The sequence below is a fragment of the Podarcis filfolensis genome (genome assembly GCF_964270895.1).
Source record: "Podarcis filfolensis genome assembly, chromosome: 14".
NCBI lineage: Eukaryota > Metazoa > Chordata > Lepidosauria > Squamata > Lacertidae > Podarcis > Podarcis filfolensis.
Genome location: NC_139616.1, coordinates 45,830,517 through 45,848,549, shown reverse-complemented (window position 1 = coordinate 45,848,549; position 18,033 = coordinate 45,830,517). Strand labels below are relative to the sequence as shown.

Genomic DNA, 18,033 nt, shown 5'->3' with positions numbered 1-18,033 from the left:
AATGACTACACTGCCCTGAGACCTATGCAAAAGGCATGTCAATAATAATAATAATAATAATAATAATAATAATAATAATAATAATAATAATTCCATCCAAAAGCTACCGCCAGAGTGTAGGGGCTTCATTCAATATTAGACATACTCAGAACAGAGACACTGAAATTAACTGACACAGAAAACTTGGAACTGTAAATTTTCACGTCTAATTTGAGCGAAACTCTAGGGTTTCTGGGCCTTATCAGTGGCCTCAAACTAGGAACTGCCTGCGTAGAGGGCAGCCGCGGAACCTTCCAGAACTTCTCCTGGGTGCGCTACTTCCCTCAGAGTCGAACTCTTTTTCCTGTACACTGAAGGATGGAAGGTGCAAATTTCACCCGTTGTTCCTCTCCAATATCTCTGCCGAGTGATCATATCCCTTGTGTTTCTGTCAGGAGTGCTGCTTTCCTGTCAGCGGCACATTTTACCTCACAACGTCATGCTTTGGCTGTCAATGGTAATGGCGCTCATAAGCAAATGCAACTTTCTCTGTTTCCTTGGCTTTCCCCCTCCTTTTTTATATTTGCAGGTAAAGTTTGTGACTTGGTGGACCCTTCGTGAGGAGGAGTCTCTTCCTCCCCAACTCCCCAACCCCAAATCGCTGCCTGAGGACGGCTTTTCCAGCTCACAGACCGATGGTAGGCCTCAGGCATGATTTGAACGACATCCTCTCTCAGAAGGGCAGGGAGAAAGAAAAGCCCGTTGGAATATGTGGTTTCATGTGAACGGCGGGTGCTGAAATATCCTGTGATCAGTCCGTCAACTTTACTGAACGTAGCCGAAGGACTTCACAATATACAAGATGTCAAACTCCCAATTAAAATTAAAAACTTGATACGGAATCACAGAACAGCCATTAGTACCCATGTGCACCAACCTCCATGGGTAACGAAACATTGGGTTAAGATTTATAATACTGTGCATTTTATCATTCTTGATATGACTAGAATGCAGCTTCTAAGCCGGCAGTGGAAATTTGGCTACCAAATGGACAGAACTGAGGAACCATTGAGAAGTTGTTGGCCGTTAGATTCAGCCAGCATGGCCGATAATGGTCAGGGGATGATGGGAGCCCAGCCCCATCGGAAGGGCTCTAGGTCAGTGGGCGCTGACCCTTTATGGCCAGCCCAATAGATTTTGGCACCTGAGGCACACCACAAAATGGCGACCCTCCTCCCTGCTAGGGAAGAAGGGGCAGGTCAAGATCTATATCAGAAAGAAGCGGGGAATGGAGATCTACATCGGGATCTGCTGCCCCTGTGGATCCTGCTGCCTAAGGTCTCACCTTGCCTCATGGGTGGGCCAGCCCTGCAGGAGGGCGAAGGGGACAATGTCCCACCAACCTCAGTCTGCCACCAGCCAGCCCTACCTAGCTGTCAGCCTCCTCCACCTTAGACTCAGTGTTGCCCATGAGGAACTCAGAGAGGAAGAGGAGGAGGAGGAGGATGGGGACAAAACTGGAATTAGTTGGCTTTGACGGTCATTGGCTTTAGCTGCCCTTACTGTTGGGCTTCCTGTCTTCCACCCCACCAGTTTCCATGGGCACCAGCTGTTGCTGCTCTAGGTTCCCCATCCCTGCTCTAGGACTTTGTCTAATCCTTTTTTTTGCTTGTTTTCCATGAATAAACCCTTTGCTCTCTTTCTCACAGATCTCCCGGAAAACCTCCTGTGGAGTTGCTTTGACAACGGAAAGGCCTGCGCCCCCTGCGTCATGAAGGCTGGAACCCCCCCAGGGAAGTCCCCAGGGAACAAGACAGAATCCCGCTTCTGGGCTCGGATCTGCTGTGCAAACGCCCTTCTCCTGATCTGTGTCAATGTCTTTTTCTATGCTTATTTTGCTTAAGGGATGTCTTCTGGAAAGTTCCTCAAAGAAGAAGGGAAGGAGTTTGGGGTGGGTGGGGAGGGGAAGAGAGAACTGGTGTGAATGTGGAAGATGGGAAGTATTCTCTGATACCAATGGATTGCTTTATTTAAATATTATATTTCAGCTACTGATGGGGGCGTGCTAAGCTACCAAGAGGAAGAGTTGTTGCTCAGTAGAGTAGAGCAGCTGATTTGCATGCAGAATATCTCAGGTTCAATCACCAGGTAGGGCTGGGAATGCCCCCCCCATCTGAAACCTTGGAGAGCTGCTGCCAGCCAGTGTCTACAGTACTGAGCTAAGATGAGCAAATGGTCTGACTCAGTAGAAGGCAGCTCCTTTTGTGCACTAATCCAGGGTGGGAAACTTTGGGATTTTATAAGGTACTCCACTGGAGATGACACTGGACCTTTGGGCTAGCATATGCAGATTTATTTTTTATTTTTTGCAACCAAGGGGACTAGAATCTTTCTTAGAAAATAATTAAAAATAAACTGGCAGATTTAGTTTGCAGAAGAAGGCCCTGATTTGTAAACAGCCCATAAATACTGAACTCAGTTCAGCTTGGCCATTTTACATGTTCCACGGTGCACTTGTAGTTGGGCATGGTAGCCGTTTCTGGCTAGGCATGAGAGCGGCACAGGAACACCCCCATCTTGTTTTGCTACCTCCGGGGCATTTGAGCTGAAGACTCACCGCAACTCTCTTTTGACATTGGCCCACTGGCAAACAGAGGAAATTGCTGCAGCACCTTCACTGTACATGGCCACAGGGTGGTATTGCAGCTTCTAGCGCAGAAAACATCCTATTGGCTCCTTGCATCGTGTGGTTTCTGCTGCAGCATCACTAAGGAAGGGTGCTGGCCCAAGTAAAGACAAGTCAAGGGTCAGCACCTTGGAGAGAGATCATTGCGATGGTCAAACATCTAAGTTGTCTCAGCAAGGTCCTGGAACTATTGGCAGAGTTTTAAAGCACAGCTAGGTAGTCACTGACTCGAGGGCCCATCTCCTCAGTGCTGCCACACAGACGGTTAAAGAACCAGTGTTTTATTCTGCAACCATTGCCTTTTTTGGAGTTACAGTGGTACCTCAGGTTAAATATTTAATTTGTTTCAGAGGTCCGTTCGTAACCTGAAACTGTTCTTAACCTGAAGCACCACTTTAGCTAATGCGGCCTCCTGCTGCTGCCACGCTGCCTGATTTCTGTTCTTATCCTGAAGCAAAGTTCTTAACCTGAAGCACTATTTCTGGGTTAGCGGAGTATGTAACCTGAAGCGTATGTAACCTGAGGTACCACTGTACTGGGGTTTTCAGCCATAGGGATCTCTCAGGGCTCTCTCGATCCCGCAAGGGTTTGTGGACCAGCCACCAGGAAGTCTGGTGGCAGAGTTGTCTCCTTGGGGCTCTGGGGAGAGGGACCTCGGAGTCTGAAAACCCATGCAGGACGGGGCAGAACATGGATCCGTCCCTTCCTTGGAGTTCTATAGAGGTAGCGCTCGCACCAGACATGCAACAGTATGTCAAGGAGTGTTATGCCTGCTTTCCCTGACCTTTTGCCTTCCTGGCTACAAAACAGTGTTTTACCTCTCACCTTTTGTCCTCTCACAATTTGTTTGTTAGACATAACGCTTGGCTGGAGCATGACTGGGGACGCAGACGTAATCAAGTATCGGGGGGAACATTTTAGGGAAACACCTGCTGACACGTGTATTTGCTAACGCTGGAAATGTGCTTAAATGGAAATACGTTAGGTTCAGGGTGGTTTCACTTGTTTCCAGGGTGTTTCCAATTGTTGACTTCTGCTAATAAAAGGAGCCTCGGCAGAGCTGCACAGCTCCTGCACAGCTCACCTACATCCAACCTCCTGGCGTCTCCATTATTCCTACAGAGTTGCAATTGCCAGAGGACTCTGCTTTTGAGGAGTTCTGCTCCAGGACCATGGCACCAATGGCCGCATTGCACCTCATGTATCATGTGATACAGGGCACCAATGAGGTCTAGCTCTGGCCCAGTGAAGCTGCTGACTCTCTGCCTTTTGCTCCTCAGTTGGGACAAGTCATTGCTCAGGCATGGAATGAGCTGTGCATCCATCTTTTTGCCTCCAAATTTGTCTGAAGCACCTGCTTGACAGCCTGAATTACTTTATTAAACCACATAAAGGAATACAAAATGATTAGCATAACCGTAGCTAACATGCGAAACCCAACTCGAGGTCGTACACTCACACGCACAAAATCATTGCCTAGCGAAAACCAGTTTGTATAATGAGGTTGTGGGTGGCCGTCGGTTCAGTAAATCTCTCCACATCACACTCTTGAGTCGCTGGCGGTCCTCTCACCTAGTGTTCCCCTTCTGATGTATACAATGCGGGCACATGCCAATCACCACAAAAGGAGCTGGTCTCTGCTTTTCCTCTAGCTGTCCTGATTTGACTAGGCAGTCTCTGCTGATGCAATTGCCCAAACCTGAGCTGAACCTGGGTCCGAATATAGTACCCCAGGCCACTGTAGGTAATATTCCCCTACCTCAGCTACACCTCCTTCCAAGTGTCCTGGACAAAACAGGACATCCCATTTTTTCCTTGCAAGATCTCAGTGGCCATTTTGGATACAATGATCCCACTCACTCGTGCACTGTGCTCTCCCCTCTCCCCCCAAAATTGCTTTTTTGGGGGGGGTGAGAGCAAGGCACAGGTCACGTCACCTGAGAGTGCATCCTGGAAGACATCCCTGTTTTGCATTGGAAAAAGTTGGAAGGTGTGCATTCCTTGCTCCGCCCACTTTTGCCTCTGGCCCCACCCACATGTGGCCCCTGGAAGGTTGTCCAGAAGGGAATGTGGCCCTTGGGCTGAATTCCTTCCCTGCGAGGTTTCTGCCAGAGTGGACTATACCGAGAAAGCTGGACCTATGCACTCGTATGCTCCCTAGAAACTGAGAGGCAGTGCCTTGCAGTAAGCTCAGTGAGTTCTCTGCAAACACCCGGCTTTGTGAAGAGCCTATAAATAGAGGAAGGGTCAAGGAGGCAGGTGGGAGAATGTTTGCCTGGCTGCAAAGTGTATCAGATTCCTTCTTCCTGTTGCCCTTGGCTGTTGGTGACCCAAGAGAGCAGGATGGGGAGGGGGGAACACCATTCCGAGATAAGGCATGCCTAGTCACAAGATGCTTATGAAACAAGCTCGGGGGGGGACGGACGTGTTTTCAAACAAATGAAAAGAGGGAACTGAGATTTGCTCAGGGGGATTCCCCACCCAGTCGTCTGTTCCCACATTGGAAAACGCCCATGTGTGAAAGGTCAACTCTTTGACCAGCTAAGCCAGAGGTGAGGAAGCTCAGGCTTGGAGGTGGTAAATGTGACCCTCTGACCCCTCTGTCTGCCTTTTGAGACCCTCCCTAAGCTGTTCCCCCTCCCAGGGCATGTTCTTGAGTGATTTTTGACTGGTTTGCATGCATTCTTGAACTGTGATAATGCCTTTTGCTACCCAGGATGGAGAGGAGAGCGTGGAAAACCTCTGGGTTTTGCATGGCTGGAATAAACCCGACTGTACAAAGGTAAATTTTGCATCCATTGATTTCTCCATTTTTGCTTCTGAACCTACCCAGGACGGAAGTGTGGCCCCTGGAATATCCCACACAAGGGAACGCCATCCTCAGACAGAAATAGGGTCCCCAAATTCTGGGTCAATCCATTGGATTAGATTCAGGGGTTCATTATTCCCGGCCTACCAACGTCCCCAGTGGGTTTTGCTAACACAAACCCAACTTGTTTGAATCATCCAACAACCAGGGACAGATGAAGAAGAAATATAATGCAAAAGAAATGAGAGGGAATTGCCATGGATGCTCCCATACAATAATGGAACTTGATATTGGTTTCACAGTCATTTCTTCATTCCCAGGGAATGTTGGGAACTCTAGTTCTGTTTAAGGGCGAGGCTATAGAACAGATGTCAGTAAAACTACAATTCCCAGGATTCTTCAGGGGAAACTGTGATGATTCAACTGGCACCAGACTGATGGAAGAGTGCTTTCTCTGTCAGTGTTTAGTGTGGGATTGCCACCCTTCATTCACTCAATTATTACGGGGCATCCACATGGCACTGTCATCCAATCATTGTCATTCTGCATTTTCCCTGTGGTTCTTCTGTCTCTTTGTCTTAGAAAAACCAATGAAGAGCACATTTTCCACTTTTATATATATTGGTTGAACAACTGAGTCACAAAATGGGAAGAAGCATGAATTTCCAAGGATAGCTGTGTTTCGGTTTGCAGATTGGTTCGAGAGGAGCAAATCAGGTGGTTTCTCATTCGAATGCAAAGAAAATCAAGTTTCTCCCACATCCCTGGTTGTGGGCGAGGAAATGTTGAAGGCCACTCCCTTAGACCACCACTTGTCACATGGGAGGTCCACTTTTTGGTCCTCTTCTGAAAAAGGTTCCAAGTGGGGCGGTCATTCCATAGATGTTCCACAGGACTTCCATTCAGAGAGATTTTGATTGGCTGCTTCAGAAGAAGCCTCCAATGAGAGCGCAGGCGAAGCGAGTCACATGCGCAGTGGGAAGACATAGTTCCTGGGGAATAGGCCCGTCTTCACGCCAATCCTCCCTTTCCACCAGTTGGGATCAGAGCAGTCCAGGATCTCAAGGACGTCCCCTCGACAGAAGCTCAGCTGGGATGGGCTTTTGGCCGTGAAGTTGAACTGAGCCTGGACGAATTTTTGCTTTTTGGGCTGCATGAAAAAGAGAATGAGAGGATAGCTGAGAAGAAATGCCTGGCTGACACAAACGAGCTAGTCTTGCCCACCTGTCAAGCCAGGTGTGTTGTGTACATGATGTGGTGAGATGGAGAAGATTTTCCTCCCTGTGTTTAAAACCAAAATCGCATTTGGATAAAAACTGTTTCTCAGGCGGCTAGTCCTAGTCTTTATAACCCTGTACCTTCTTCCAGAAGGCAGAAGCTGAAAGAGATCATTTACAGGGTGCGTACTATCCTGCACTATCTCTGCAGCTTTCTTATGGCACCTGGAAGCATAGATTTGATCCAAGGTGGGAAGAGTGCACCCAATTATTCTCTCCGCGGTCTTTACAAAGATTCCTGCATTGCAGGGGTTGGACTAGATGACCCTTGGTTCCTTTCCAACTCTATGACTCAATGAACAGTACACCGTGTTCCAAGTGTGGTTATGCCATAAATTTGTACAACGGCATTACGATATTGGCAGTTTCATTATCAATCCCTTTTCTAATGACCCCTATCGTGTTACTTGCCTTTCTAAGAGCTGACATGCTCACCAGGTCAATATCTCTTTCCTGGAGAGCCACCACCAGTTCAGACCCTGCTCATGCATATGTGGAGATAGGGAGGTTTTGCTCCAAAGTGCATTATTTTATGCTCGCTTCCATTGAAATGCCCTTGCCATTTTTATGCCCGCTCCCCCAATTTGGAGAGTTTCCGCTGCCCCATACCTCCTGCATTTCCGCATGATCCCTGAGGAAAATCTGCGCTTTCTTGGCGATGGTGGTAGTTCTGTAGAAATCCACCAGTTCGTTGATGGAGTCGAACTTCTCGTCCCAGAGATGGTACTTCCCTTTCTTTTCTCTCAGTACCTTGAAGTGCAGCACTTGATCTCCATAGCTGTGCCCAGGGTGCAGAAAACAAAAGTTAGCAAAAGGTGAGCAGGAAGGCAAAGGCAGTGGAGGACAGTTCATTTGTGTTAAGTTGTGGGTGAACATATCAGACGACACAGCGATTCTTCAACAGCTCTTGTTTATTCACAGGCCAGAACAGAAGTGAACTGAAGGGTTCAGCCAACCTGCTTATATAGAACTCAACTACAACGCAACAGTAACAACTTCCTGTAACTATCCAATCACTGAACGTCACTTTCAATTCCTTATTTGCATATGTGGACCTGAGTGAAAACTATCTACAGTATCCCCCTGCTGGCCCAGGGTGAGAACTTCAGTACATAACAATTCATACCTTGCATATGTGGCAGTTATATACCTTCCATTAATGATCCTGCCCCCTACACACTTTTCAGTGCATTTCCTCATCACCCCCTCCCAAAAAAGTCCGTTTTTTTACAGTGGATTTATTGTGCCAGGACAACAGAATGCTTTAATTCACTTTAATGACACAATCCTAAACTTCCAGTATGCACTTGAATCCCTCCCGCAAAACAGTAATGGTCTGGAAGCACCTCAAGTTTCTAACCCTCAAGAGAGACTTCAAAAACTGCCGGCGCCAGAGAGGGGAGTTGAATAAGATTCTTGCTCAAATATCGGGTGGTCCTTTAATGTTCTTCTTTGTCCCTCCTGCGAGTCACAAGTTCAACAGCAACAGTGCAAAGAAGGTCTATTTGTATAATATGCCCAGGAAGCTGAATGTTTGCTCTACTTGACAGGGAAAATGAAAAAAAAACAACAACACTTGTCTAATTACACAGTGTGACAGAGGAACAGGAGCCGTCAGCCAGTCGTGCTTCCTGTTTACTCCACAGCATTTGAGTCCAGAACTACTTTTGGTCCACAGGGTAGGTGACGAGCTTTGCTGTTGGTGACACAAGTACAAATAAGCCCTACTGCAACCAAGCTCTGGACCCTCAAACTCCTTGCAATGTCAGTGAATGTCAATATTTAAATAAAGCCATTTCCCGTTCCCGGGGAGATGATGTTGTGGGCTGGGAGCAAGCTCTCCCCACGTGCGCAGGGCAGGATCGCCCCAGCACCATTGGATGGTCCTCAGCAATAATCAATATTTTGATTTATAGATATATTTATGGACATATTTTTAAGCTGATTTTGCACCTCCTCCTGCACCCCGGCAGGGGCCCCACCTTGCCACCCCCTAACTATGGCCCTTTGCCGACAAAGGTCCATATAGTTAAAGCTATGGTTTTCCCAGTAGTGATGTATGAAAGTGAGAGCTGGACCATAAAGAAGGCTGATTGCCGGTTGCTTTTGAATTATGGTGCTGGAGGAGACTCTTGAGAGTACCATGGACTGCAAGAAGATTAAACTTATCCATTCTGAAGGAAATCAGCCCTGAGTGCTCACTGGAAGGACAGATCCTGAAGCTGAGGCTCCAATACTTTGGCCACCTCATGAGAAGAGAAGACTCCCTGGAAAAGACCCTGATGTTGGGAAAGATGGAGGGCACAGGGAGAAGGGGACGACAGAGGACGAGATGGTTGGACAGTGTTCTCGAAGCTACTAACATGAGTTTGACCAAACTGTGGGAGGCAGTGGAAGACAAGAGTGCCTGGCGTGCTCTGGTCCATGGGGTCACGAAGAGTCGGACACAACTAAACAACTAAACAACAACAACAACAACAGCTATGGCCCTGCCCCTATTCCGTTAGCACAAACTGTGCCCCAGGACACCAGAGCAGGAGAAATCAAAATGGCACCAGCGATGCTTGCAAAGGGTGCTAAAATTAAGGTTACCAGACATCCCTGTTTCCTGGGGACAGTCCCCAGATTTGCAAATCAGTCCCCATTCAAAATCATAGAATCATAGAATCATAGAGTTGGAAGAGACCACAAGGGCCATCGAGTCCAACCCCCTGCCAAGCAGGAAACACCATCAGAGTACTCCTGACATATGGTTGTCAAGCCTCTGCTTAAAGACCTCCAAAGAAGGAGACTCCACCACACTCCTTGGCAGCAAATTCCACTGTTGAACAGCTCTTACTGTCAGGAAGTACTTCCTAATGTTTAGGTGGAATCTTCTTTCTTGTAGTTTGGATCCATTGCTCCGTGTCCGCTTCTCTGGAGCAGCAGAAAACAACCTTTCTCCCTCCTCTATGTGACATCCTTTTATATATTTGAACATGGCTATCATATCACCCCTTAACCTCCTCTTCTCCAAGCTAAACATGCCCAGCTCCCTTAGCTGTTCCTCATAAGGCATCGTTTCCAGGCCTTTGACCATTTTGGTTGCCCTCCTCTGGACACGTTCCAGTTTGTCAGTGTCCTTCTTGAACTGTGGTGCCCAGAACTGGACACAGTACTCCAGGTGAGGTCCGACCAGAGCAGAATACAGTGGCACTATTACTTCCCTTGATCTAGATGCTATACTCCTATTGATGCAGCCCAGAATTGCATTGGCTTTTTTAGCTGCCGCGTCACACTGTTGGCTCATGTCAAGTTTGTGGTCAACCAAGACTCCTAGATCCTTTTCACATGTACTGCTCTCAAGCCAGGTGTCACCCATCTTGTATTTGTGCCTCTCATTCATTGAAGTTGAAAAATGTTCCTGGATTCATTGGAAAAAATCTGGTAACCTTATGCTAAATGGAGTTGCCAAACCAGGAGCACCCCAGACCTTGAGATTTCAGGGTACAAATGTGAGACTTGGGGGAGGGTCCTGATGATGTCCTGGGGAACAGGCCCTGGTGATGACATAGGGTAGTTGTTTGGATTCCTCCTCTGTGCTCCCTCACAGCACTGAGACCTGGAGATGGAGGTTAATGGGGAGAGGAGAGGGTGCAGATCCACCCAGAGCCTGGACAATAATTTGCAGCCAGTTTCTGCTAAGTTGGAAATTCAGGCCCTCCCAGACTACCTGGAGAGGACCAGACAAACATGGAGACACCAGGTCAGACCTGGAGGTTTTGACAACCCCGGCATTGCGATTGCTATCTCTGACAGCTAGCTGGTCGTTGTCGCTAAAGTTTTAATTCAGGCAGACTAATGGCCCTGCTACATACAGGTTCTGGGAGTGACTGCTTCTTGACAGCAAAGGCTCACCTCCTGCGGCCCGATCCATCAAAGGGGATTAAAAATGTCCTGCCCATGGGCGTACCTCGGAGTGCCAACCATCGTCTCATGTTCCCATGTGCAGGGACAATAAACTTAGGCTGCCCATTCCAGAAATGGAAAAAAGCAGAAATAATTGTTGGGGCTTTGGGCGGCTGTTGTTTTTTGCAAGGACTTTAGTTTCAGGGCACAAGGGGAAAGAAACGGAAAGGAGAACATGCATAATTTAGCTATTTGAGCCTCTCTGTTGAACGCCAGTGCCATTTTGTAGGCCTTAATTTGGTGGCCTGTGGGGCCCGTGGAGTTAATACCTATTATTTCTTAGTAAATTTGTTGCTCGCTTTATCTTGCCCAAGACTTAACAACCAACCAAGAAACCACCCCAAAGCAACCTTGCCACTCACATTCATTAAAAACATTCTCATCCACTTCTGAAAGACCACAGGTAGTGGTCATGGAGGAGAGCTTTTGCCTGGCAACTAGAGATATATAATGATGGTACCAGGTGAGCCTCTCTGGGGAGAGCATTCCGCAAGCAGGGAGCCACCACTAAAAAGGCCCACACTTGTGCTGTTACCCTGCGGAAGTGCTCTTCCGGATCTCAAAAGAGCAGATATAGCGGTTTAGGTCCTTAACTCAGTGCTCTCCACCAGCTCTTTTAAGAGTAAAAGGCAATGTTTGAGGCAACATCATTCAGCCTGAGGTCCAGTTCTGAGGGCCTTCTTGCGAGAAGTGAAATTACAGGGAACCAGGCAGAGTGCCTTCTTGGTAGTGGCACCCACGCTGTGGAACATCCTCCCATCAGATATGACTTTCCGCAGACATCTGAAGGCAGCTCTGTATCAGGAAGTTTTCAGTGTCCGATGTTTTGCTGTGTTCTGTTATACAGTGGTACCTCGGATTACAGACGCTTCAGGTTACAGATGCTTCAGGTTACAGACCCCACTAACCCAGAAATAGTACCTCGGGTTAAGAACTTTGCTTCAGGATGAGAACGGCGTGGTGGCAGTGGGAGGCCCCATTAGCTAAAGTGGTGCTTCAGGTTAAAAACAGTTTCAGGTTAAGAACAGACCTCCGGAACGAATTAAGTTCTTAACCCGAGGTACCACTGTATTTTGTTGGAAGCTGCCCAGAGTGGCTGGGGCAACAAAGTATGATGGGCAGGGCAGAAGTAATAATTTTTTTTATTGCTATTATTACCTTCCTGCAAACAAATCAGAAAGAATGCTCAATGACTAGCGGACATTGTCTCAGCTCCCCACAAGCTTTGTGCAAACAGAAGAGGATGAACATGCTATAAACAGCTCTGGCTGGAAACGGCTTAAATACAAGGTGCCTCCATCTGCTCAAATACGATACGCATGTGTGACTTGTGTGACCCTATTTATGCTTCCAAAATGGGCTCACAATCGGACAATGGGGAGACCTACAAGTTCTCCATACCTGATAGACAGCTAGAGAGCCGGTGTGGTGTAGTGGTTAAGAGCGGTAGACTTGTAATCTGGTGAACCGGGTTTGCATCTCCGCTCCTCCACATGCAGCTGCTTGAGGCAGTCTCTCAGCCCCACTCACCTCACAGAGTGTTTGTTGTGGGGGAGGAAGGGAAAGGAGATTGTTAGCCGCTTTGAGACTTCTTTGGGTAGTGATAAAGCGGGATATCAAATCCAAACTCCTCTTCTTTGGCTGAACCCAGGAGATTTCATGAAGAAGAAGCCCTTTTTTGGACATAAAGTCATTTAGAAATATGGCCGCATGCACAGATTGCCATGGAAAAGGCCCCAGAATCAGGGGTGTGTGGTCCAACCCAGGTGTCATCCTTGAGAGGGTTGACAAAATGGCACGCCATGGGGGTTGGCACTTACCGCAGGGCCTGGCCTGCAGCGCGTCTGAGCCAGACGTATCTCCTGGTGACACGGTGGCTCGGGGTCATAGCTCTCAACCTTCCCTTTTTTGTGAGAAATTCCCTTATTCCAGCGCCATTTCCCGCTGCTTTCTGCTGCTATCCCGGATTGTTAGATATCCCGTAGATTGTCCCCGGGACAGGTGAGGCTGCTGGTCCCTTATTTTCAAATCTGAAAGTTGACAGCTATGCTCAGGGACCTGTGCTGCCCGAAATGGCAGCGTGGGGCTTGCATCTGCCAAGCAGACTCCACGGGCAGCTCGCTGCGCCACCCCTCTGGGTGTATTGCCATGGCGCCCCACTGTGGCACCTGTCGGAACTCCGCTCGGCCAAGCCGATAAGGCCTCATCTTCCTCTGAGCTGAGCCTTTGAAATCGCCTCCGACGTGTTTAATGACCTGAGCCTTTGATAAGGCCTCAAGCACATTCTATCCAGCAGGGTCCCCAGCACAGGGAAGAGACGAGAGGTTTGGCTACATTGTAAAGAGTTTTATTTCTAAACTACGCAGAACAGAAAAGACATCCTCTCTCTATGAAAGCAGAGAGCAACTGAACAAAGGAACAAAGGAAACAGGAAACCACTAACGTCACATCCCGTCTCCTTTCCCGTGAGACATGAAGGTCTCTGGAATGTAAACAGAGTCCTGTGACTCCACGCAGCTGCTCAGTGATAAGAACAGAAACTAACAGCACAGCCGTGCACGGATCGCCGCAGCACCCCTGGGGGGCAACTCGCCCTGCCGCCGCTGGTCCGGGAGCCGGAGCAGCTAGCTATGCCCCTGGCCAGAATAATCAGTGTTTCATAGGTTTTTAGACGTCACCCGGGCACTCAAAGAGAACAAAGGTGTGTGGGACTGCTGATCTATGCCAATAGCCCAAAGAGCTGCCGCTCCACATTACCTTTGCGGCAGATACCCTGCGAACAAGAACTACACCCTATTTAATGAAATGAAGCTTGTAAAATGAAGCAAAGCAGAAATGCACCTGGCTGCTGCTGCAGATTTATGTTGTTGGCTACTCTTCCTTAGAATGACATCAAGCTTTTAATAGTCCCATTTAAGTGGAGGCAGCTGGGTGGGGAGGTCGGCTGATGTCATGAGTATGTTGTGTTGGGACAAGGGCTAACTTCACATCACCACCTGGCTCCAAACAGGCCTGGGATGGTCCTCTCAGCTCAGGTTTGGGAAATGTTGCTCCTTTGGAAATGGGGACACAAAAAGAGCATGGGTTGCCTTCGATGAATCTTTACTCAGAGTAGACCCATTTAAATTGATGGGCCTAGGTTGGCCATGGATTCCAAGAGGGCTATCGATGGCTAACAGCCATGATGGTCATGCTCTGCCTCCACAATTGGAGGCAGCGATGTAGGGGTGGATGTTGGTGCCCTGAGCTAAGCCAAAGTTTGGCTCCTGCGCCGTGCCAGGCTTTGGAAAGGCAGTATGAGGGGTGCAGCAGGATCCTAGAGCATAGCTGTCAACTTTTCCCTCTTTTAAAGGGAAATTCCCTTATTCCGAATAGGATTCCTCACAAGAAAAGGGAAAAGTTGACACCTATGTCCTAGAGCCCTCCCCACCTCCTTTCCAAAGTTGAGCAATCACTAACTGGGCTCTGGGGAAGAGGGAGGAGAGCTCTAGAGTCGAATCTACATTCACAGAAAAAATGCTGTGAAAATGCTTTTTTAAAAAAAAGTTTTAAAAAATACATTGAATTTGCCATAGCTCACTGTCGTCCTCTAGTGTCACATTTGTATAATGCACTTTGCAACACACTTAAAACGTTTTATTTGCAACTCTATAGCCGAGTCCTAGGATCCTGTCAGGGCCCTCACACCTCCGTCCCGTAGCCAGGCTAGTGCTTACTGGGCGCCCTTTCTGCTTGGCAAGAAAAGTGGCGCCCTCAGTATGTTGTTGGATTCCAGCTCCCAATAATCTCTAGTCTTGCTGGCTACACCGGACAGAAGTTGGAGTCCGACAACTTCTGGTTATCCCTGCAGCCAGCAGGCTATGTAAGCTGAAGAAAGATTAAACTGGCACTCACTAACCTGCCTGCATATTTTCAGCATCTTCTGTAATGATAACCATCTAAAAATAATCAGAGCTCACAGACATAGCGCAGGACATTTTGGTACCTGAAGCAGAAAATGAATGAGCTGATTTTCAGTGCGCCACCCTCAGATGGTATGGCGAAATATGCAACTTGCTATAATCCGCCTAATGGTAGGACTGGCCTTGGAACACCCAGCAGTGTTCAGGGTGAGGGAGAGATCAGATTCAGTTTGCATTTGAAGGTGAACCGGATTATTTAGCCCTTTGCAAAACGACGTTTGGACCCTAGCACAGCCATCCTAAAAAAATTGTCCTTCTCTGATTTTGCAATGCAGCACACAAGAATGCATGTACTGTACTCAAGTAAAGTGTGTGTGCAAAAGGCATGTTATAGTGAAATTAGCATACAAATATGTGTTAAATTAGAGGAAAATTAGAAGGACAGATGCTGAAGCTGAGGCTCCAATACTTTGGCCACCTCATGAGAAGAGAAGACTCCCTGGAAAAGACCCTGATGTTGGGAAAGATTGAGGGCAGAAGGAGAAGGGGACGACAGAGGACGAGATGGTTGGATAGTGTTCTCGAAGCTACCAGCATGAGTTTGACCAGTGGAAGACAGGAGTGCCTGGCGTGCTCTGGTCCATGGGGTCACGAAGTGTCGGACACGACTAAACGACTAAACAAAAACAGCAGAGGAAAATTGCTCTGCAAAAGTGTTCATATTAAGCGAAACTGTCAGGAGAAATTCACACTAAATGCTGACTGAGTCCATGAGCACTTTTTAAAAATAAATGGAAATGTGGAGAAGAGAATTTACGATAGCAAATATGAGAAACAGAGAGAAATGGAATTGGACAAATTTGCCCATCCCTACATTGTGTTGTGCCCCTTCAGTTATTTTCAAGACCCTAGCGAAACCCTAAACTCGTCTTCCCACTCGTCTTTCCCACTCCTAAAATCCGAGGCCCCTTTCCCCTGTTGCCTCACCAAGCTAGACCTAATCAGAAACTGAAGCTGGAGATTCCTTCGTTTTTTCTGCTGTGCATTTTTGGGTCCCTTTTTCTTTAAGAAGCAGCTTTTACTTTCTGAACTGACTTGGGTTGCCCTGCAGCTTCTGCCAAGGTAAATACACGGGTGTCATCGGACAAACTGAATCTAGTGTGGGAACAGCTAGAGGGCAGGCAGAGGCCTCTCCCTCTGGAACACCTCGACCAGCTAAATATTTTGCCGGTGAGGTGGATTCTGCACCCCCTCTCCTCTTGTCGTCAGTGCGATGTACCGCTTAAAATGTGGTTGTTGCCTTTCCTTGTCCCGAGGCCACAGCACGAATGGCTGTCCCTTCAGTCCACAGATGGGGGATCAACCACAGCACCTCTCCCTTGCAAGCGAAAAGCTAGCACCGCAAGAAGAGGTGTGACGAGAACCATGATGTACTATCTTTCTTCTTGCAGGGATTAGTACATGAAAAGCTGGCACCATAGGAAGAGGTGTGGATAGAACTTTCCTCCTTGAAGGGAGCCAATATGGTGTAGTGGTTAAGAGCAGTAGTCTCGTAATCTGGAGAACCGGGTTCGCGTCTCCGCTCCTCCACATGCAGCTGCTGGGTGACCTTGGGCCAGTCACATTTCTCTGAAGTCTCTCAGCCTCACTCACCTCACAGAGTGTTTGTTGTGGGGGAGGAAGGGAAAGGAGAATGTTAGCCGCTTTGAGTCTCCTTCGGGTAGTGATAAAGCAGGATATCAAATCCAAACTCTTCAAACTCTTCTTCTACTAGCATTTTTCTTGTAGGAAATATTAGACATGCTTCAACAGCTGTCTTCTGATGTGTCCCATTCCATCCCTCCGCCTCATTCTGCTTCATGTGTAGAGTATGGCTACCAGATTTTTTTTCCAATGAATCTGGGGACACTTTTTTTTTTTTTTTGAAGCTGAGTAGCAACAGGGAGTCAGCAGTGGGGATGGTGAGGCAAAAGACCCTGAGCCCAAGTACACATGCTTATTGTATAAAGGTGCAAAGCCCTTTTTTGCACCCTGTGAAACATAAATGCGCAGTTTTTAAAAAACTGGGCAACTGCGCCGTCTGCCCGTGACTAGGCGCACGGTTTCTCTGCCAGGCAAGGTGCAAAGCCCTTCTTTCGCACCCTGTGAAACATAAATGTGCAGTTTTTAAAAAACTGGGCAATGGCCAGCCGGCCGCAACTCCCGAGCCTCCCCTGATTGGTCAAAACAAAGAGGGAACAAAGGGGGCAGGGGGCAGGAGATCTGTACCGCCAGACGTCCCCAGTTCCCCTTCGGCAGCAGTGGCGTCCGCGGCAGTCAGCAGCCCGGAGCCAGCCGGGTAGCGCAGTTGGCTCTGGCTGGCTTCAGGAGCTGCTTGCTGCTGTGGCACCCGCCATTTTTCCTTGCCGGAAGTCCTAATATGATATATTGTGCACAAGATACATCATATGGGGACTTCCAGCGAGGAAAAATGGCGGGCGCCACAGCAGCGAGCAGCTCCTGAAGCCAGCCAGAGCCAACTGCGCTTCCAGGCTGCTGAGGCTGCCGCTGCCACATTTCCCGGGGACAGATTTGCAAATCTGGGGACTGTCCCCGGGAACCGGGGACGTCTGGCAACCCTAGTGTAGAGCCAGACAAAGTTGGGATTGTCTTCTGTTGGATTGCATTTGTTGTTTGCTGGAAATTCGATCCCTCTAGGAATTGAACTGTTGCAACCAAAGGCCAGAGGCTTTGCATATCCTGCTCTCCCAATATTTTGCAGATATTACAGCCATTGTGGCAAAATATAGGGACGTAGGAAGCTGCCTGTGTCAGACTGGTCCATCTAGTTCAGTATTGTCTACGCTGACTGGCAGATGATCTCCAGGGTGTCAAACGTCCAATATCTCAATATCTCCATCAAGATGGAGCAAGCTTGTTTTCTCCTGCTCCGGAGGGTATGAGTTGAACCAACAGCTTCAAGTTCCAAGAAAGTAGATTCTAACTCAACATCAGGAAGAGCTTTCTGACAGTAGAAGAGAAGAAGAGTTTGGATTTGATATCCCCCTTTATCACTACCCGAAGGAGTCTCAAAGCGGCTAACAATCTCCTTTTCCCTTCCTCCCCCACAGCAAACACTCTGTGAGGTGAGTGGGGCTGAGAGACTTCAGAGAAGTGTGACTAGCCCAAGGTCACCCAGCAGCTGCATGAGGAGGAGCGGGGAAGCGAACCCGGTTCCCCAGATTACGAGTCCACCGCTCTTAACCACTACGCCACACTAACTCAGTAGGAGCTGTTCGGTAGTGAACGGTCTCCTTCGGAGGTTTTTTTGCAGAGGTTGGATAGCCATCTGCCATGGATGCTTTAGCTGAGTTTCCTGCATTGCAGTGGGGTTGGACTAGATGACCCCCAGGGACCCGTCCAACTCTACAATGCTATGATTCTATGAGGTGC

The 18,033-nt window shown here is 48.2% G+C and overlaps 3 protein-coding genes across 3 annotated transcripts in view; 1 reads left to right on the top strand and 2 right to left on the bottom strand.

The window, feature by feature from the left end:
* The window catches only part of SLC5A10 (solute carrier family 5 member 10), a 102,734-nt gene extending 100,351 nt beyond the window's left edge, over positions 1 to 2,383 (top strand). The window contains exons 14-15 of the mRNA XM_083585974.1: positions 569 to 677; positions 1,689 to 2,383. Of these exons, the coding sequence (XP_083442100.1) occupies positions 569 to 677; positions 1,689 to 1,882 (303 nt within the window). The 3' untranslated portion in view covers positions 1,883 to 2,383. The remainder of the gene's footprint in view (positions 1 to 568; positions 678 to 1,688) is intronic.
* Positions 1 to 18,033, bottom strand: part of SHMT1 (serine hydroxymethyltransferase 1) — a 329,147-nt gene that overhangs the window by 165,380 nt on the left and 145,734 nt on the right. The window lies entirely within an intron of this gene.
* The window catches only part of GRAP (GRB2 related adaptor protein), a 33,749-nt gene continuing 19,739 nt past the window's right edge, over positions 4,024 to 18,033 (bottom strand). Inside the window, exons 4-5 of the mRNA XM_083585921.1 lie at positions 7,361 to 7,529; positions 4,024 to 6,624 (exon numbers count right to left, since the gene is read on the bottom strand). Of these exons, the coding sequence (XP_083442047.1) occupies positions 6,439 to 6,624; positions 7,361 to 7,529 (355 nt within the window). The 3' untranslated portion in view covers positions 4,024 to 6,438. The remainder of the gene's footprint in view (positions 6,625 to 7,360; positions 7,530 to 18,033) is intronic.